Source organism: Pterocles gutturalis, unplaced genomic scaffold (genome assembly GCF_000699245.1).
Source record: "Pterocles gutturalis isolate BGI_N339 unplaced genomic scaffold, ASM69924v1 scaffold25934, whole genome shotgun sequence".
Taxonomy (NCBI): domain Eukaryota; kingdom Metazoa; phylum Chordata; class Aves; order Pterocliformes; family Pteroclidae; genus Pterocles; species Pterocles gutturalis.
In genome coordinates this window covers 35,253-56,933 of record NW_010131504.1, presented here as the reverse complement: position 1 = coordinate 56,933, position 21,681 = coordinate 35,253, and the positions used below count along the sequence as shown (strand labels likewise).

Below are 21,681 nucleotides of genomic sequence, written 5' to 3'. Positions count from 1 at the left end.
AAAGATTAATAGCTATATTAAATCACTATTACAAGGGAATCAGGCTCCCCTCATAGTTTCCCTTTTCTGTTATATAAATACCCAAAGAAAATAAGAAGAAAAAATAAAAGAAGAAAAAAAAAAAAGAAAAGGCTGGTTAGATGAGGTCTATTACTAGAATAGCTAATAAGCATGGGAAAATTTGACATAATGACAATTCACTGCTGAAGATAACATTTATTTCAGATTTCAGGCTGTTGACTTTCAACAACAAAAGCCACATTACAAACTGCAAATGAAATAATACTTCAGCCTCACACAGTGACTCAGTGAGTAGAAGTAACAAAGAATCACCACGGATAAAAACACCTACAGCTTGAAAAAGGACAGTGACTGACCAGAGAGGAGACTGTTGCTTACTTACATTAATGTCCTAATAAACCATGTTGATTCAAGCTTCTTTTTTTTTTTTTTTGGTAGGATAGCAGAGATGTAGAAGTGTGAAATATTTGAGGGACAGCACTACATGAGGTCAGAGGTAACAACTGCAGATGGTAATTTTTATTGCTTCTCAACATGTTCATTGCTTTGGCTGAGTGAAGAGGCCGAGAGAGTTCCTCAACCTCCAAGCTTTTTGGTGCCAATCCATCCCAAGCCGCCACATGTCTGCCTGTACATGTGCCGCATGGGTTCTATTTAGCAGTACCTACATCATTTCAGCACTTCACCCCAGATAATCCTTCCACATATCATCCTGTTGTTTCTGCTAAGATTTTACACAGTGAAAGTCTTCTTGAGAAGATGCGAGTGCTGCCCAAGTCAGGGCTAACTAAAATACAAAAAGGGGTTGGCTCCAAAGTGTCATTTTAGAGATATGCATGTGCATCACTGCTAAATGCACCTTCTACCTGAGATGCTAAACCTATTCCCTTCTACCTGAGATGCTAAACCTATTCCCCTCAAGCTGGGGATGTGCAAATACCTGCACAGCAGAAACAGAGAAAAGTGAAGAATACAAAAAACATTAACGACACTCTTTACAAAATGACCCCTATTTAATATGGAGCAGGACCCATGTAAAAGAATTAAGCACTCTGCAATACATGGCAGTGCCATACTGATGTATGTGTTTATGGGTGGCAGAAACCAAGAATGAAAAGCAGCTATTTGTCTGGGAGCTCATGGGAAAAGATGCCATATCATACACAGTCCTACAGCCTTCAGGCCTGTCTCTACCCTCCCTTCTTTCTTATATTGCTGTCACTGTACTTTCAGTGCATAAGCAAATGTTCACAGGGGCTAAATTCACTGAATATCTTTTTTGAAAAATGGAATAGTAGTTTCTAGAAAATTAGAAAAATACTGCTTCCTTATTTTAGGATCAAAAAAAGAAATACGACAAATGAGGATGTTCAGTTGTTCAGAACCTCAGACTGTACTAATATTTTTCTCATCATAAATTGATTAATCTTTAATGGTATTCCAACTTAAGTAGACCTGTGAATCTGCAGAACCTACTCCTTCTAATTCTGACAAAGTAATAGATAAGGTAAATACACTAAGAAAAATACCGTAGATTTTAATCCCATTCAAGATCTTTCAAACTCACTATTTTTAATAGCAAAACTACAAAATAACTATAGGCCGAATGCATTCTTCGCTGATGCCTGCCTGACCCTGCAAACAACTGCAGTCACTGGGATTCTCACCAGTGACGACTGTGGGACCAGAATCAAGCCTAACACCTAATCCCAAGAAAGCTGCAGATGAGTGGGCCAGCAAGCAGCTTTCACCCCAGATCTGCAAATACAAACGTCAAAAAAAAAAGTACATTCACGAGTCTGTAGAAAGCCAGGAAATTTAAATAGTTCTCAAACACAGACGTATAGGTGATACTGCTTTCTCTACACTCAGTTCATACTGCCTCTTTTATGGAAGTGGAGTATTTGTATAAAGGGACAACTGTAAAACAAAATTGTATCTAGAAAGAGAGAAATTTCATTTAAAGGCTGAGTCCAGTGAACTGCTGGGATTTCTGTTTCATTCCCAATGAGATTATGGGGACCAAAAATGCCCAGAGGTAGAACGTAAACCAGACTGGCACAACACTATGAGAACTCCTCAAGAGGCCACCAGCTGGTCTTACCTGTAGGTACTTTCGCGTGACTTCTAAATCCAAAAAGAATATCCACATCTCCAATATTTGCTTTTTCTTGAGTACTTTTTAAAAGGGATGAATAGAAACGCTAGTTGCTTGAGCTCACCATAAACACTAACTTGCAGTTGAATAGTTTGTCTTTCCTGATCAGTTAGAGAGTGGATAGTCATGAGCCCTGTTCTAGGGCAGACAAATTGGGCTGTCAGTTCCAATGTGTGAACTAGGCTATCAGGCCACATTTTGGTTAGGAGGAAAGAGGCCTACTTATGAACACCAACAACACTTAGAGATTAGTTTCTATTGTTTCCAAGGAGATTTAACAGGTCCCAGTATATATTAAACCATGCACAGGTTGAATGAAAGAAAGAAATAAAAGAAGAGCAAGGGGGAAGGGGGAAAGAAAAGGTGGTGAAGGAAGAAATAAAAGGGAGGGAAAGGAAGAAATGGAAGGAAGAAAAGAGGAGAAGGTGAGAAATAAAGAGGGAAAGGGGTAGAAGGGGAAAAGGGGGGGAAGAAAAGCATGAAAGGGGGGGAAACTCAGAAAGGGGGGAAAGAGGGAAGAGGAAAAGAAACACTTCTAAAAAATATGTGCACTAGAAACCACACTCCCTCATATTACTTTGAAACATAGAAGAGGGCTGATATTCAGAAGATGCACTGTGTTATCTCTCGATGTTGTAACACAGGAGCTTTTTTTAATATCCTGCATTAATGAAGGAGCTCCTTAAGTGTAATATCACTGAGGTCAACACCACTCTATTAACTGTCATCCTGTACAGAAATATTTTTTCTGAATACCATTAATGCTTTCTCCTTCCCTTTGTTCTAATTTCTGAAGGCAGCAGAAACTAAAACTTCCTCCACAATAATTTCTGCTTTCTTCTTGCCAGACTAATGGTATTAGACTTGTGAGAAAAATTTACCTTGGCAATGTCTTATGCACAGGCCTTTTCAAAGGAGATGTTGTTAGGAGGAATCCTATTAAGCAGGCTCTTTTGCTAGCCTCAAAACATTGGTGATAACACATTTTTAGTTATAAAGAGGATTGCTTGGTTTTATTTATTATTTTCAGAGAGAATCCATTAATCTACTCCTATGCATATCATGCATCTCTTTACGTAAGAGTACACTCAAGCTGCCTATTCTCCTGGCTCTATCGGATTCATTTTCATAGGTTGTCAAAACCAGAAAGGATCAATACGATAATTTAAGCCGATCTGCTGCTTAACACAAGCCAAAGATGTTCATACGGTAATCTTTGCATAATAAACTCAGTAATTTATGTTTTAAAATATACATACCTCTTTAAAAAATGTATTCTTATATTTGACTTAATGAAATCTCTCAAAGTGTGAGGCAAAAATACTTTAGAGAACCTCAGTTTTAGCATGTTAAGAAAAAGTTTAACTATAACGTGTAATAATTTTCTGGTTTATTACAGTACTGTGACCATCTAAAAAGCTCAAGCATTTTAAAAACTGTCAGTAATTGCTTCTATTCAGATCAGCATTGAAGGAAAATACTTAAAATACAGAATTTTTTTACACACAGGCAGCTTCTGACAACTGCCTTAACACTGCCCTAGGGACGCTAAAGTCACTTTGAGGGACTGTATGGAGCCTTTTAAAAAAAACCAAGCAAACTAATGAAGGAGAAGTGTTAAGGGCTACCCAGTAAGGTAAGCACAACACGCTAACTGCACTGCTGTGACGGGAAGGGTTACGCTGAAGTCAGCACTGCCAGATGACAAGTTTCTATTCATTTTTAGAGCCTGAACGACTGCTAAGCAACAGTAAAGATTCACAGACACGAAAAGGTATATTGCTGATTTCCCCATACCATAGCTTGCTAAGCCTGCCAAATGAACAACAATCTAATGTAGCCCCACCAGCTTCCATTAATACTAGGTGAGGATCTGGCCTCCCCTTTTTAATAGCTGGACTAATTAAGCTGGAATTCTGTCACTCTGTCTATTCGAACTGGCTACAAAGAGGTCAATGACAATTCGTAAAGGCCACCCATTCATAAAGAAAATACAAACATACTTACGTGAAGGAACCCAAATTTTCTCCTATTTCATTAGGGTATAATTTACTTTTCAAATAAATTTAAATTTGTTTCTTTATGTATCACCTACTTATGAACTACACTTTCTGAAATAACGAGCAATGCAGATCAGCCACTACAAACCAACCATAAAAAATTATGAAAACATTCAGGTATCAGAGATGAGATATATGGGAGGTATTTTGGCATCAAAAGTCCTGTAAGAAGTAGGAACTAGCACTGCTCAGAACTGTAAGAGCTAAGACAGGATATAATATTTCAGATGGTCTAAAAGTTGCGTTAGTGCCACTGACCAGGCTCCCCTCTGAACCGCACTTTTTAACCGTGCTACAAAATAGGGACAGATAAAACTGAGGCTATGGCTTTGCATCCTGGAGAAAATTGAAACACATGGAATAACCTCTTAAAAAATAGTTACATGAACACCGCATCTGAAACAAAAAGTAATTTTATTTTGGAATAATTACTCCAGTGGAATTATTTCACATGGGCAGCTATTCTGAGCAGGATCTGTGGTAAAATAACTGTGGAATAATATCTTCTATCACAAACACATGCTAATAAGTAGCTCCAGAGATAGTCTTAAAAGGCGTGTAGTACTAAAGGAGGACTAAAAGTAGAATTCAACCAGACTGAGTAGCAACAGGAAAAAAAACAATCAGATATCTACCTATGATTTCCCATATCAACTTATGCAGTTTCACATCCAAATTTCCTTCTTAGAAAAGAAAAAAAAAATCAATGCCCCTTTCTCACTCCAACTAGCTCCTATAAAAAGGAAAATAGCTTAAACTGATCTTGCACATGAACATAGATTTAATTCTACCACCTGAAGCAAACTAGTCACCAGCTTCCAAAGTGTCTGATAGGCCAAACTTCAAAGACTGATTATAAACCCAACAGAACAAAAAACCAGAGAATGTAATTTCTTATTCATTTTTTTAAAGGGCAAATTGTTGTTCCCCCTCCCCTCTGCCCCCTTATAGCAATTGCAATATTATTTAAAGAAACCACTAGTGATTTCTTGTGATACATTTCAAATGTTTCTCCCTAGACCACATGAGAGTCTTTACGTCATTTCATCTGTTCCAGCAAATCTGAGAGGATCCAGCAGAACATAAGCACTGTCGAATAAATTGTATTTCAGGAGAAGAATCCTATGACTCTTGAAAATCTGATTTTTCATAATATCAACGCACAAAATTAAAAATAGAAATATGTAAATTTTCTTCTTCAAGTAAAGTGTATTCTGGTGTGCTGCTAATAACCATTACCTAGGAAAGTAAGTGAAAATATGACACCCTCATACTTATCATGTGCTTAAAAGCTCATCAGCATCTACTGAATGCTTCAGTATGAAGCATAATGTGTACTCAAAAACCTCTATACACCCAGACGTTTGTTTTCAAGGCACAGTCTATGGGCTAAATGAAAATCAAGTGTTCCTCTGGATCAGGCTAAAATAAAACTTGGGATCTTTTTCCAGGCACTGTTATTTCTATCATTAATTTTATATGACAATTCACAGAACTACAATGTAATGAAATCCTTCCAAACGCGAAGGGAAGTGCAATGTCTGATATTTGTTTCACTTAGGATTACATTTAAAAACTGTTTGTTAAGGAAAATTTCTAGAAGAAAACTCCCCACTAACAGGATAAGATTTCTGGAGAAGATGCACAGTGGCAGATGTGCAGAAGTTCTTGTAAGAAATATGATGCTCTGTTCAAAGCTGCTTAAACTTGATTTTGTTTCAGGTCTGCAACTAAATTTTTTTTGTAAATAGATTTAGGCTGTCAATTTCCAGGCATGCTGTGCCATCAGCATGTAGAGACTGCTGTGACAAACGTGGAGGCTGTAGCAGCAAATTTTATTATAAACTGGTAATTGAATTGAACAGGTTTACATTTGAATAGATTTACTGCAGCATGATTTTTGACATGCTGCATGGGACTGAAATCCTTGTCTGTACATAAAGAAACATTTAAGATACACTGAGCTGAAATAATTCTTTTTGCTAATCAATAAATTTACACTTTACACATGAAAGAAGTAAGTATATCATCTTTCTTCATTCTGTGCACAAAGGATGTGGTCAAATCGAAAGCCAAGAACCCATCCCCAGACTTTCCCATAGGTGAAAACAACACCACCTGTCTCCAAAACTACCTTCCAAAAGAACAAAAGAAAAAATATATCTCTATTTCAAGTACAGTTCTAAAAGCGCACTATGAATCAGTATGGTTTCAAAAGTAAAATTGGCCACTAAAGTGGGAAAGAAAACAAAACGCCCTTGTAGGTTACTGTAGGTTGTCCTCTATCAGGTGGTAGGTAGGCAATACCTGAAAAGAAGCAGCTTGCTCTCCTCTAGATAAAAAGACTCAGTAATTAAAAATAAGTAGAAATCTTATTGTGTCTTCACAGAAGGACACCCATGGTAAGAGTGGAAAAACTATGATGTGCCCAGGAGTGGGGCTAACAAAGGAACCTTCTTTTCAAACAAATAGTTATTTTGTCATTGTAGAACTTTCAGAAAAAGGTACTTTTAGGGTAGACAATTTATGAAATTCTAAGAAAACCCGGGGGACTGATTTGCATCCATAGACAACGATCATTCATTCAAAAAGTCTGATTCATAATGTGCATGTGAATTGTCTCACTCGAGTATCTCAGTTACCAAAATCATGCGCAGAAACATACTAAATCTGCACACAGTTTTGGTAACTGAGATAATTACTCCTTTGTAGAAGAGTCACTTAATTTCCTCTTGCAGTCCCCGAAGCTGCACACAGACCAGATTTTTAATGATACATGTTAATAGATGTGCAGTGGTGCCCTCAAAACTTTAAAAAAAAAAAAGGTATAAACCAATTCACCTGTATGCACCCTTGGTAGCACTGTTCGTTTCCAAACAAGTTGCTCAGTGTATCTGCATAGTAGATTACTAGTGTTACGGAGTCTTATCTCACTAAAAAAGATGTTAAGTATAGTCTCTTTCAAAAGGTACCATAATCAAGACATTCCTTTCTTTCTACAGTTTATCTAAGCATCACAATCTTTAAATAACTGCTTCCAGTGGTCAGTTGTATGAGAATTTTGGCAAGGAAGGAACCATCCCATCACCACTAGAAGACAGGGTCAAATCCTGCCGTTCCTACTGAGGCAAAATCTCCACTGAACCTGACAGGAGTTTTGCTCAAGTAAGACTAAGGACAGCAGGATTTGGCTCACAGGATCATAGCATCTGCCAAAGCAGTTGCAAAGAACAAGGTTTATTCTTAGCAAGTATAATCCAATAAGAATATGTCTGAAGGTGCGTGATAGGCCTAATTTGTCCATCATCTCTCCACTGGTCTATGTTGTTCTTGGATTTTACCTTCATAGCTGTATACTTAAACCTGTTTTAAGTTACCAAATGATTTGCAAAAATCAGCTATCTGTTAAAGTTGACTTTATAAGTATCAACAAAGCAAAATTGTGTGGGACTACTTTAAAGTGGTTGCTTAACAAAATGCTCTCTACTGGAGACAAGATTTACAAACATTACACCGATTTGATTTTAAAAGTTTATCTAGCTCAGAAGTACAATAATATACAGTATTAATGTATACAATAATAATGTATACAGTACATGTATATAAAAGTGTATTTTTTGCATATAAATTAACAGCAATAGAAGTGCATGAAGGTGACCAAGATTTAATGAATTGTCTCTTCTGTAAGACAGATGAATCAGGTTCCAGATGAGATAATACTGTTTCTTTAAAACATTTTATTACATTTACCTGTTATTAAATATCTTCGGCATATAACTGACAAATCAGAACACTCAGCATATACTTACAGTGAGGGGCAGGAGTTCTCACATGCTTTAAAGAAAAAAAAGAGGGGTGGATTCTCCTCTTCTGTGTGACATTATTTGCTCCACTGTACTCACAGTAATTTCAGTAGACATACTCAAGATTTATACTTATTTAATTGAGAAGTAACCCCTTCGTTTGTCGCGATGAAATGAAGGCTGAGTTAAAATAGGGAAAAGAAGGCAGTGTGCATTTTTGCCAGAACTGGGACAGACTAGCGGTGGATAAGGAATGGGTGAAAGACAACTTTGAGAATGCATGATGTTAAAGTCTTAAGGAAAATTAGAGGATATATTTTGATGATTATTCTATTAGTTACCTACTGAAGGAGAATGAACGCTGGGGTACATTTTGCTGTATTCCACACAGAAATATTCCACAGAAGATTAACTCTATATAGACAAACCTTGATTCCTTAGCCTAGAAACAGACTGTCAGGAAGAGCAAGTATACAAGAAAATTTACAATTACTGATCAGAAAGCTCACCGATCTCTCTTCTGTCCTGATTGCCCTAGAATGGTTGCAAGTGTTTGCAGAGAGACAAATATTGACTTGATAAGTCTTACCTTCTTTCAGCATGCCAACTTTTAGACACTTCATGAAGCGGCAGGCTTGGCAGGACTTGCGTCTGCGCTTTGTGATTTCACATTCATTCGTTGCTGGGCAGCTGTATTCTATGTTACCTGTAATAGAAAGGCCAAGAAAAGAGAGTTACTCAGAATGGCTGACTAACCAACACAATCGATATACAAAGTACTCATAAAATTGCTGTTGTGTTTAATTTTGGAATATATCAAGAGTAAACAATGCCATAGAAACACCTTTCAAGTAAAAATAAAAGCTGGGTTAAAGGATAAGCTAAAGGATAAGAATAACCTTCATGTAGGTTACTTGCCTTGGTAAGAGGGGGAAATCTTGTCATTGACTGTCTGTACCAAGCCACATGCTTAGGTTCCTAGCCTGAGCACTCTTTGTTTCCTTTTTTTACCAATTTCATCAGTCTTTCTTTGAATAGAATATGAAAAGGAGATCCTTGAGCTTTACTACACCATCAACTGTAACAGGTACTCCTGAGCCTTCTCCTACAACAAGAGGCACAGCGTACCAGGCAGGGCTCACGAGCATTGCTTACCACCACAGCTAGCACATTCTACGGCTGCTGGGGCAGATCTCTCAGGACATCTCCCCTTCTCTATATATTTTAGACAGAGTTCTTGTACCAAGAGGCATCAGAAATAGGATCATTCTTAGCAAGTGGTCAGAATGACAAAACCTCGGGGAGATTCTTGCCTCTGCCTTCCCCAACTCCCCTTAAGGCCTAGAGCAAGCTAGATCCTTAAATGTAAGCCCTCCTGGGCAAAGCACTGTCTCCAGTTTTCTTCTGTTTTTGTTACTGCTCAGTATATATTATTTATCCTCAAAAATAAGAAAAAGAAGCCTGAAAATTAATGGGTAAAATACAGATGAGTAATATTCTTTACATTTTAAAAAATCACATCTTTGGTAATCTAAGTCCAAATGGGAGAAGGTCTGTTCTCTTTTGCCCTGGTACCACTGCAATTTTCGTAAAACAGCTTAGCTCAGCCTATTCATCTGCCCAGCCATGCATCATCCTATTGCCTATGACTACATTCAGTAAGACAGACTTTGCAGCAGTCAGAAGCTTCACTACGAAACTGACTTTTAAATAAAGGATCTTCCCCATCAGCCTGTCACATCTTGCTTTAAAGGTATTTCTTTACTTTCTAACCCTTTCCCCCTGTGATTAAGTGCATTAGTATCTTAATGAAAATGCATTCTGTTTATTGCCCTCTTGGGAAGCAAGAGGTCATCACACCAAATGCATAAATTGTCATCAGAGACAGTCCGAGCATAATTGCAATTTTGCTGCTCCATGTTTGCTGCACTCAGGGTTTGTCAAAGTCCCCTGCAACATGCACAGGTTCTAATAATTAGCATAGAGTCTGCCTGGGACCACAGCATTGATGAAATATTTCAGAGTTAATCACACTTTGTAAACACTGATTTATATTGACTACCTTTCTCCAGACTGATGTCTCCTCATTAAATATCACATTAGTGGATTGCAGGGTTGCACAAAGACTCAAATGCTCAGCAACTGCTAATTCAACGGGAAGCAATACTTAAACCACTTACATCTATTGAAAATTGGTTAAGTATTTATGATAAAGGAGATCTGCATGGTGCAATGTATATTCTGCCAATACAACCAGCATACTTTGCACAACCCTTTCAGGCCTTTGCAGGTGTTCTTCCTCCTGAATATTGCTGCATGACTGACTTAGCGATGCTGGCAAGTAAAATAGACCTTGGTATGTCTGAATGCTAATGATTCTTGTTGACAAAACTCAAACTTCAGTTTAGTTCTCTTCCGCCTCCTTAGCACCTGGGAAGACAGCTATTGAAGAAACTGAAGGATATGGTGGGTAGGAAATTCAGCACAACAATTCCTGCAAAACTTCTTTCTGATATGCATTAGTGAAGTTAGAAAATATCAATTCTGGAGGATACATAGGAAAGGAACTAAGTGCAACCTTAAAAAAAAGATTCACGTTATCCTCTCATACTCTAATGGGGCATTCTTAGTGAGGCACAACCACTGCACAGGGAGACCTTCAGAGCCTTTCACAAACTGTATATAATTAAGTTCATCATATTACAGTAATAAACTATTCCTATCTAAAAAAAAAAAAAAAAAAAACAAAAAAAAAAAAAAAGAAAAAGAAACAAGGAATAAGAATTGCACAAGATCAAACATATCTTTCCACTAGGTCAGAAACAATCTTGATCAAAACAAAACTGAGATTACAACACAGAACTTCAAGCAGCAAAGCTCTGTACCAAGGCAAGAGGAGCACTCCTGCTATAGCCAAAGCCCTTGTGCAAAGGCACAGATGTCAACACCAAAAAGTAATATTCAAAACCAGAAAAATACAAACAAGATTTCTTATTTCCCTAAGTAGACACTTCTAATCCATAGCCTGATACTTTAGTTTTGCATAAAATCCTGTGAAACATGGCAAGGGCCTGTAGAGTGCAGCATATTATGCAGAGGCAATGTAACTTGTTCTTCCTGCAAATTCTTGTCACCCAAAAAAACTCTAAAATGAGCTATTATTCTAGTCACTAAGATTCCAATATGTTAGCTCAGAGGGGGAATCTCCTCCTATCAATTTAGCCTGCTGTACTTCAGTGAATTATATTTTAGAGCGGATGTTTAATCTTAACTTTTGATGTTAGAAAATAAACTCAGAAGATGTTGGAAAGAGTTCCTCGAATGAACTCAATATAGTTACAGTAACTGGATTTATTGCTGCAGCAAAGATCCACACCTTACCAATGGCCACAGCTGGTTCCCCTAAAGTGTTTCAGCATTTTAGAATACAGCTAGACCGCAGTAAAAGTTCAAGGAAACTAACATTTTGTCACCACTTTACATATGATTGTAGTATTTTATCAAATATCCCCATGGATAGACTTCATTTCTGTCAGTGAGTTTTCCTTAAAAAAAAAAAAAACACAAACCAAACCTGATGGAATTTTGCAATGGAAATGTACCTGGATACATATACTCAAAATTATTTTGTCAGCATTTAAAGTATTAGTGGATATATTTTTTTTGTAAAAACCTAAATTTACTGCACATTGCAGGTCATTACAGCTCTCATGATTTCTTATTTACTTCTCTGCACTAAAAATAGAGAAGGAGAAGTGTTTCGGAATCTGTACAATTTCATAGGTGCACTACATCCACTCAAGATGCTCAGATCTGCATTTTATTTCAATGAGGAAGATTCAGAAGGAATCCCTACCATTTCTTTGTCTCCTGCATGATGCTAGCGGCTGAAACTGAGCAGCCAGTAAGAGTACAAGTTGAGTTTGCCCAGCCCTGTCAACAGTTGGAGAGGTAGCTGTGTTATACAGTCAACAAAATCAACATGGCAGCTCTTGAGTCTTTAAACTCAACTGACAAGAGCGATCGAGCAATTTGTAATATCTCCTGGCTGGTTTTCAGAAAGGACTGGGCTCTGATTACTTATTTCAGAGCCTTTTGTACAATTAGTTTGCAGGCAATATAATTTTCTCACTTACTCCTTAATAGAATCGTGCAGCTAGCTGGCTGATAGAATAACAGAGTATATGTAAAACTCCTGCCTGAAGTGCCAGGGGATAATTTGTATATTCCTTTCAGTAGCGTAATGGACTTTTACAGTTTGGCAGTTAAAGGGCTGAGCAATGTAAATTAGTATGACGCTTGAAAATAAAAATATATGTCACATCTTCACTCCCCAAACACATTGCCCTGTGCTGTAATAATACAACGGGATTTATGCCAGCCTAAGTCCTTTTTCTCTCCTCATGCACTGAGGAACATTTATTTTAAAACAGTTCATTTTTTCTACTAATTTGTTAAATTTTATTATCTCAGACAAAAGATCAGAAAATATTCCTAACACACTGTGCCCACCAAGAGCAACTGACTCACAAGAAATACAATGCCATTTGATCTTGAAATAGCAGGTGAACTGCTTAAATCTACACTGCACAACCAGCTCTCTGGTTTTAGATGCTTCAGTCAGATCTTTACACACAGCTTGAGGAGAAGTGGGCCAAGATACCATTTTTTTTCCTCTCATAGATGTGGTTTGGAGGTTACCTGAAAGAGATGTGGAGTCATAGTACAGTTGTAATAGTACAGGGACTTACTAGATGGCTTTGCAAGCCAGGCAATCAATGAGACTTAGCCAAGACTCTCGAGGCCATTTTGGCCATTTCTTGCACAGAAGTGACAGCAGTGCTCAAAGTGACAGAAGAGGAGGAGTGAGAACCATGACAAAGGAGAGGCCACTGAAAGTACTGGGCCTTATGCCTTGGCATCTTATCCCAAATTAAGTTTTTATCATCAACACTTAGAACTTTAGAACCTCACAGGCATCAAGAATGTGAAGCTGGCTGTAGAAACTGGCTCCAGTCTGTGGGATAGGCTGGAACAGGGGTCTCTCTTCCAGAAATAATGACAAGAATAGAAGGTGCAGACAGTAGTTCTTAGCAGAAGCTTTATTTCCCTTTTCACACTGCAACATTTGATATAACACTAAAGATGGAAAAGGATTGCTATGAGCTGTTGGAATAAGCTCAGAAAATGTTTGGACAAGTAAAAGACATGAGGAAGACTGAGATACAGGGTGAAAATGTGTTTGAGAAGAGTGGCCATGAGCCACTTACAAAAGCAGGACTTAATGCTGAAGATAATAGTATTTAAACTTCTACTGTGTGGGAATGCAGGTCCAGAATAATTTAAAAAAAAAAAAAAAAAAAAAAAGGCAAACCAACAGAGGGGAATTGATTATTCCTTCAATGTAATAATGTTATGCTATAATCAGATCATGAAACTGTATTTCAGTATCTCTTTATATTCAATAATGCCCTATTTTTCTCCCAAGCTTTCTCTTTGAGCTTCTGTAACCTAATAGCTTTTTTCAAAAAGTTGCATTTATAAAGCAAGTGTTCTCATTCTTCTTAAGAGAGGCTATTGCATCATTCGATTTAAGTTTCTGCAGTAACATTTACCCCATGTATCACCTTCATGCTCTGTTTTCCTGGGTAACAGACCCAAAGGAATACACACCTGCTTGTCTGTGGACTTGCATGCATAAGAACTCTGGAAAATGAAAGGTAGCCAGGATTACAGCCATAGGTCTTCTGGGAATTAATAAAGGAGAAGTCTTAGAGTCAGGAGAATCTAAGCCAACACAGAGTAAATTACAGTATGTTAGGTCACACCTTCATATGTAATCCAACTAGAACAGAAAAGAATAGTTCTTGAGAAACTGAGAAGTAGGTGTTGTTACAAATAAAGAGTAGCAGGCTAACATAGGAAAAGAAGGATAGAGAAGTCTCGGATGGACTTAAAAATGTATTTGATGTCTTAGCAAAAGCTGAACTGAGGACAGTGAAGATATATTCCCTGAGGTTAAAGTTTCAGTTCTTGGAGACACTGTTCCCTACTTTGCAGTCAGAACTCAACTGAATGTAAGTATGAGTAAATATTTTCACAAGTAAAAGTACTCATCGATACGGCTTCAGAAATGGGGTCAGGCTGGAATGAGGTTGGATTTGAACCTGAATCCAGTTTTGGCTGACAAATCCTTAGATGGATTCACCTGATACTGTAGATAGCTCTATGAATTATAGACCTATGAACTCTGCTACATGTCATCTGAAACTGATTAACCCTAAGGTTGACCGTATTCACAATTTTTCACGCAGATGACTTCAAAAACAATATTGCACAGACAGACTTACAGAATGCTTAAAAATTTGGTTCCTAAATGTCTGGAATATTTTTAAGATTATAGGACAACGTATGAAAGATTATGCTTACGTCTCTGTTGCTTGTGTTGCCTTTTCTGTTACAATTAAGAAACTCAGGAGAAGCAGCTGGTTTTTAAATAACGCTATAGTGTAAGATGGTATTTGACAGACTGACACTGCAAGTTTAAAATTACATTTTAAATGAAATCACTATGTTGAGTACTACGTACACTATGTTGAGTGTACTACGTTACTGAACTATAACATACTTAGAACTTCTAAAATTGTTTTTTTTTTAATTTCTTTTTCTTTTATTCCTAAAAAGCAACAAGAATGGAGATTTAAAATGAAAATGTAAAGGTGATGCTGGTTGGTCTGACTGCATGACATTTTCGCATCAGCTTCTAACTTTAGGTAGATGGGTTTCCAGCGTCCTAAAAAACACCATAATTTTCAATACGAGGCTGCTATTAGGGGGTGTTGAACGACACCTGTAAGGGCCCAAATACCTTTGATTCCCACTGGGGACAACTTCTTTATCTTCAACAGAAATGAAGGAAATTTAGGTCATCTTAAGAGAGAATCAGTGCTTTGAAGACACAAATAGAACTGATCCTCTGTAGCCTGGGAGTCACTGAAGAGTTGCCCAAGTAAGAAAGACTGAACCATCTACGTTTTGTCCCTATTGGTATTTTATCTGGGTTGATTTTGATACATCCTACCAAAGTAACATGGAAAATTGTCATTGTTTGCTTATGAGAACACAGGACATCTCAGTCTGTAAAGTTGCAAACCAAATTAATTTTGTAGCACTAAAAAAAAAGGCACTAAAAAGCTATAGAAACATTAAAGTAAATCACTTACTAGCTGAGACTTCACATGCCCCTAGTTTCAAACTAGACAGAGATTCAAAGTGGGCTGGAAGCTCTCAGAGACGTTTACAACAAATAGAGTTTGAGACCTATTTATAACAGCATTGATACATGCCACTGTGCCAGTACTATTTATAAACCACATCTCTTTTGAGTATTTCTGATGGGTTCAAAATAGCCATGCACAAATGAGATGCTCATTCTTATTCCCCAATAATCTAAATGCAGCATATAATTTATAAGGTTGTAAGGAAACCAGAAGTAGTAAAAAGGATAGAACCATCTGTATACTTTCAAACTTCTCGCCGGTTCTCAGGTTTCAGTGTGTTTATATTTTATTGTCTCATCTTGTTTGGCTGCCAGTGTTACACAATGACGGTATGACAGGATTAAAATATATGTTGGAAAGAATTAAAAATACTGGCTCAACAGCTTGATTGGCCCATAGGCACAGAGAAATCAGGGGAAAATGGAAGATATCTATCATTACTTGCTTAAAATATTCTTTGAAAGAAACGCTGATGCACAGACTTTCACTTATATAAGGAAGGTGAATGATTTAATCAGGTAATGATGGATTCAGGTGACATTTAGTGTTAGGTTCACTGGAGGGCTGCCATCTTTGCACCAGAGCCGAGGTCCACAGACTACTGCACCAAGATGCTAGCTTCCACCCTATCTTTCTATAAAAAACTATAATCTTAGCTACCAGTAAAGATGCTGAAAAGCCATAAAATCTTACTTAATTTGCTTTCATTTCCTCCACAAAAATGATGTGCAGTATTACAGGAGTCAGCTTGGAGAGATGCAAATTAACCTTTGAGAGTCACTTCGGTCATGTGCAACCTCAAATCAAACTTTATGTTGCCCATTTTAAATGTCACCTTATCTGAATTTACATAGCTAGTTCTAACTTTCCTGATTAAAACTTTCTGATTAAAAATATAAATACATTTACTGGAAAGTGTTTGTATATTTACAGATCGAACTGGTCCAGTAATGAGTAAACACGCTAAAGAGGGTTGAAAAACCTGAACACTAAAGAGATTAAAAACAACTTTGAGTAATCATAAAGGTGAACATAGTACAAAGCAGTTTAATCTAGCTCCTAGTCTGGGCAGGCTTTGAAGACCATAGGAACTACATTACTGCAGAACTGTAGAGCTGAAGGCTATTAGGCGATCAGCAAAAAATGTGATAGTAGACTTAGTCTAGTCTGTGTAATGACCAAAAAGACAACAGTATTCCCAGGATGGAGTATTTCTTGTTTGTGTTAGGAGACATGGACAGACAATGGCTCTCAGGGATAAAGCTCTTGAAGGAGACAGTGAGGGTATGACTGATGGGCTTACTACCTATTGCTTTACTCACCCTGCGTATAAACAGAAGATTGCTGTCTCAATACTGTTCATACAACAGTTTCCTTAAAAAAGAAACACATAAGTAAAAAAACCAAAGCCCAAGAACTACAAGGACTATTGAATGTAAAATATTTTAGCTTTTGTGAGGAAAATTTAAACACTGTCCAAGGAAACAAGAAGTAAGCTCTGAGACTTTCCCAACAAGCCTTACCAGGAAGGCAACATATCAATACCTAGGCTTGTCACACTGCCTTTTCCTGATAGTTTAAAGAGTCCAAAAATGACAGCCCTGAGGATTTGGAAGGAGGGAGGAAGAAAGCTGTCTAGAAGCAGGCCACTATTTTAGAGAGATGAAGGCTAAAATAAAACAAAATACTAAACTGTCTTTGAGTCTGTAAGTCCTATCATCCTTCTACTGAAAGCAAGAATACCATTTCAATCCACTCACAGAAATGTTTAAGTTATAGGCACTGAGTAATTACATATTATTAATGCAAAATGTGTACTTACTAGTCTTTATGATAACTGAGCAAATAAAAATGATGAGAAACATATTTACACTAAATATTCACTACAAAATACCTTGTAAGTATAAGACCTCTGTGCTGAATACAGGACTTTGCACCCAGCTGACAACTGAAAATGCTTTTTTTCCTCTCTTTCTTTTAATGAAAGCTTGGAGTTTTCAAGATAATACGGTGCACAGCAAAAACTGTGGAGAGACCCTAAAAATCAATGGACCTGTAACTATTTTTAGATGTTGCTATTTTCTGCTATCCCTGATGTTAAGCCAATTTTGGAGAGATTTGGCTGTGTGTGTACTTCTGTGAGACATTTGCAATCAGCCATCACGTAAATTATCCCAGAAGCAAACTGAGAGCTGCTGCTGAGTGAGTAGCAGGCTAAGCAAAGAGAACATCCAGTTCTCCCATCCCTTATATGTCACAAAAAGGGGCAGAACATCATTAGATTCTCCTATGACCTAAGACGACACCAATTTTATATATTGAGCCATTTTTTTGATGGGCTCTGTTTTGGTTTTTTTAGCCAGGTAATCTCTTGTTTCTAATTTTTTCTAATATTATTGATTTTTATTATAATCTATGCATTCTTTACCACAGTCTCAAACATATTTCTGTGCTATGTTAAAAATATATATTCAAAAAAGACAAAATTACTCCTTCTTATAATTCAAGACAAGGTTCATTTAATGTCTTTACTTTTAAGAGAATTAGAAAAGATTGCAAGAGGCAGGAAGAAGAGGAGAAATCCGTCACCCACGAACAGACATTTTTTAGACTAAATTGCTGTCATCTGAAAGGGAATGATAACCTCCATTACCCTTAAAAACAGGTGTGTACTCCACATTAGAGTGAAATTCGCCTTGTGTAAGGGACTACTAGGTATCCTGTGATGCAGTTCACTTCTGTCTTACATAAGATGCTGGTGGTGTATAGATACTGGCTCACTCTCTGAACAGCTGTATGAGGCTTTCACCTACTGAGATTTCAAAAGCCTCTTTTGAAATGGAAAGAATGGAAAGACTCCCATTGACTTAGTGAAAAGGACATCAGGCGTGACGTGAACATGAGGTGCTTAGTCTAACTTTATCAGCTGAGCCTTGCTTTCACTGAAGTCAGGGTAGTTTTCCCCATGACTTCAACAGGAGTAGCACTTAGGTCCTACAACTCTGAGTTAATTTAATAACTCATGAATGATAAACAAAAAATGTTTGGGAAGTCAAAAATTCTTTTTCACTGAATCTACATTAAGTACCCATCACAATTTAATTATTAGCATTTAAAATTAGCAATTCTTTGAGCCGAGACATGTTTTCCTTACATATGCACAGTTACAAAACTTGACTCTTAAGGTAGTCTGGCTTACTCTTCCATATTTATTAATTTCTTCGGTTTTTTTCTGTTTTCTTTATTTGCAGTTATGCAGTAATTAACTTATTTTAAAAACAAGCAGAGAAAGAATGTGATATTAACCAGGAAGTGAAATGGTACAGGGAAAAACCTCTAGGAACACTGGGACTAAATTCTACCATTTAGAACACAAAAAAGGCTCAGGGGAGTCATTCTTCATGCAAGCTTAAAGGCAGAATTTGCTCATTCAAAATATGAGTAGTACCTTTTTCGTATATATTTATTGTCACCTACCACAATCCATGTTTGATTCACCAAAGTAGCTTCCGTTATTTTGGATGGTATCTGAAAACTCTCAGTAGTTGTGTCAGTTTAGTCAGCACCATTACTGAAGATGCTGCCATGACATTATGATGGTCACTTAACTTCCTATTCTTAGTGTCTTTCTTACTGCTTTTCCATTGTGATGCTTGGTTTTGCCCTACTGCATTTTTTTTTTTGTCTTCACAGCACTGTCACCTGCTGATGCAGCTAGTGCTCTAACTGTACTGAGACTTTCTGCACAGCTGCCAGTTCTAACCTGAGCTGCATGGCCAAGTCCAGGTTTCTAATCTGGAGAATGACATCCCTGCCTTGTGCTTCCATGCTCAGAAACTTACTGTCTGTGGTGTGGTGTGCAGTTGCAGGCTATCTATTACTGCCAGAAGTCAACTCTTTAATCAGTCAGCCTTTCTGTGGCATTTTCTCATGCTCAAAATACAACTAAAATAATCATGCATCAATCGAGTTCTGTAGGACAGCTATTACATAGCAATTAAATACCATTTATAAAAACACAGTTGCTAGCTGGTGTTTGAAGTTTAGCAACCACAAAATAAAAATTGCTTCAGTGGAAACATTTTTTTGAACTTTTCTAAAAATGTTCCTGAAGGTCAAGTGAAATCACCTACCTCTTTTTATACTTTTTCCAAATGCAAAGACTTGAAATGAGCATACCGTTTCTGCATTCGCACTCATTTTACATATGAACCCAGGCCACCAGGAATCTTCACATGTACTTTTGTTTACTTCTTGGACACATGGTAATATTCAGCTCCTTTAGAACAACTGGTCTAATGTTTCTTTTCAGTGGCTAAACAGCCATCATAAAACAGATACTTCATGCTGGTAGAAGGCCCAAATACCCCAGTACTAAAATGGATGAGAGGAGACTAAAATGGCCATTGCCTCAACCGTGGATAAATTAAAATAACGTTCATTATTTTTTGTTATAAATTTTACATTAAATATGGAAATACTATATTTAAGAAATGTTGGCCAAATGTTTCAAATTTTGCATTATGCAAAATTACAAACTGAAACTTTATGCTCCTTATCGTAACTCATTTTTAAAAAGAAAAGTATACCACCAGATTGCATTGTCTTTCCTGAGAATTCCAGGTGCTCAACATCCATGAAGATCAAGCAGGTTTTATTAACGAGCTTAAATTTGTACTTAGCAACCTAATTTTAGTCTCTGAAGTTTGAATTTAATTTAATGTGATGCTATATTCTTGTACAGGCCAAGCTTGGCCTCATGTTCTTTAAATAAAGCACCTTCAATTTTACTTGAAAGCATGATATCTAACTCAAAATAGAGGGTTATTTTGTCTCCATTGGTTCTGAGGCTAGAACAAGTGGTCATGCACATTATCCCATTTGTACTAATTTATGCCAAAATATGTGGTGTATTTGTAACAGGTATCAAGAGCAGATTAGTACAAAGTACCGGGCAGAGACCAAAAGCTGCCAACTTACTCTCCTTAGAATGTGATCTTACAAATATTTGTTGAACCTGTTTAAGGTCACTGTATATCATACGGGTAAAAGACCAGTTATTCATACACTGATATGCACAAAGTACTACATCATTGCATTTTGTTCCAGCTTTAAATGCACTGGTGCTTTAACAAAAATAAACTTGATTCTGTAACAATTTAAGTACGGTAGTGGTGTACTAGGAGCAAAACCCAAGCACAATCCCTGTGTGCCAGCCACAAGGTGTATTCAAGAGGCATCCATGACAACCTTTACAAAAATAATGTTTTCTTTGCAACAGTCTTTTATGGGAATCCATGAGAAATTCACACAGAAAACCATCTGAACACGCACTGGATGGCTCCAGTGTTTTTTCTATTTTTCATAATCAAAATAAACGTGGCAGTGGGCTTAACACAACAGACAGAACTCCCAAAGAAGCCCTAAGCGCCTTTTTCATGAATGACATCTGTGGGACCAAACACTATGAAGAATGAAAAAGTACAGTCTGAAGTCCTAACAGTATTTAATCAAAGACTGTAGGATTTCATATTGAGCAAAAGAAAAGAAGTTAAAGAATAACCAACCTTGAATTGTCCTCTTGAAGAAAGCCTTGCAGGCCTCACAGGAAGCCACTCCGTAGTGGTACCCTGATGCAATGTCACCACACACCAAACACAGTCTTTTGGGCATCGAGTTCAGCATATATTCACACTTGGTCTGTGAATCTTCAGCGATGGTACTGGAGCAGTCATCATACCGTTTCCTGACGGGCCCGTTGGCCCCAAGCCCTGTGGCCGAAGGGTAGAGGGGAGGTGAGTCCAGCCCATTCTGATGCCCATTCATGGTGGAACTGTAGCTCCCACTGGCGTCTGAGGAGCCACCGGGGCTGTGGTGGTTGATGCTGTCCGTCAGAGAGGCAGGGCTCGACGGTTCCGTCTTGATGTATGACGAACAGCTAGAATCAATGTGTCGATCTTTGCTTGACATTCTGCAGAGAAGCCTGTAGTGGGGAGAGAGAGAAAGAAGAATCTGTGTATTAGACAGTGCTCTTTAAGGCTGCTCTGGAAGGGTTAGGGACTGCACATCATTCATTCATTAGTCAATACCTCTTGTTCTACATGAAGGTAATCAGCATAAGGGCATGACAGAGCTCTGTCAAAGCTCCAGACAGGCAGTAAACAAAAACTTTAAAAGACCAAATCCGTCTGTTGTCCCCTCCACCTGCCCTCTAGGCTACATGTCAACTTCACATCAACTCTAAATTCTGAACTTGTCATCTAGCGAGCCAAAAAATTTTAAAAAATCCTAGTAGATGACTTGGCTATTAAACACCTTTTCCATTGGTATTTTCTTTCTGTAAACTCCATCATTATCAG

General features: G+C 37.5%; 1 protein-coding gene across 4 annotated transcripts in view; it reads right to left on the bottom strand.

The window, feature by feature from the left end:
• The window catches only part of ESRRG (estrogen-related receptor gamma), a 124,450-nt gene extending 103,146 nt beyond the window's left edge, over positions 1-21,304 (bottom strand). For 2 of the 4 annotated variants that reach the window (XM_010080647.1, XM_010080646.1), the window contains exons 1-2: positions 20,890-21,302; positions 8,632-8,748 (exon numbers count right to left, since the gene is read on the bottom strand). In XM_010080647.1, the coding sequence (XP_010078949.1) occupies positions 8,632-8,748; positions 20,890-21,292 (520 nt within the window). In that variant the 5' untranslated portion in view covers positions 21,293-21,302. Of the gene's footprint in view, positions 1-8,631; positions 8,749-20,889 lie in introns of all 4 variants that reach the window. The other 2 variants (XM_010080648.1, XM_010080650.1) reach the window with 2 other exon arrangements.
• Between the last annotated feature and the right edge of the window lie 377 nt (positions 21,305-21,681).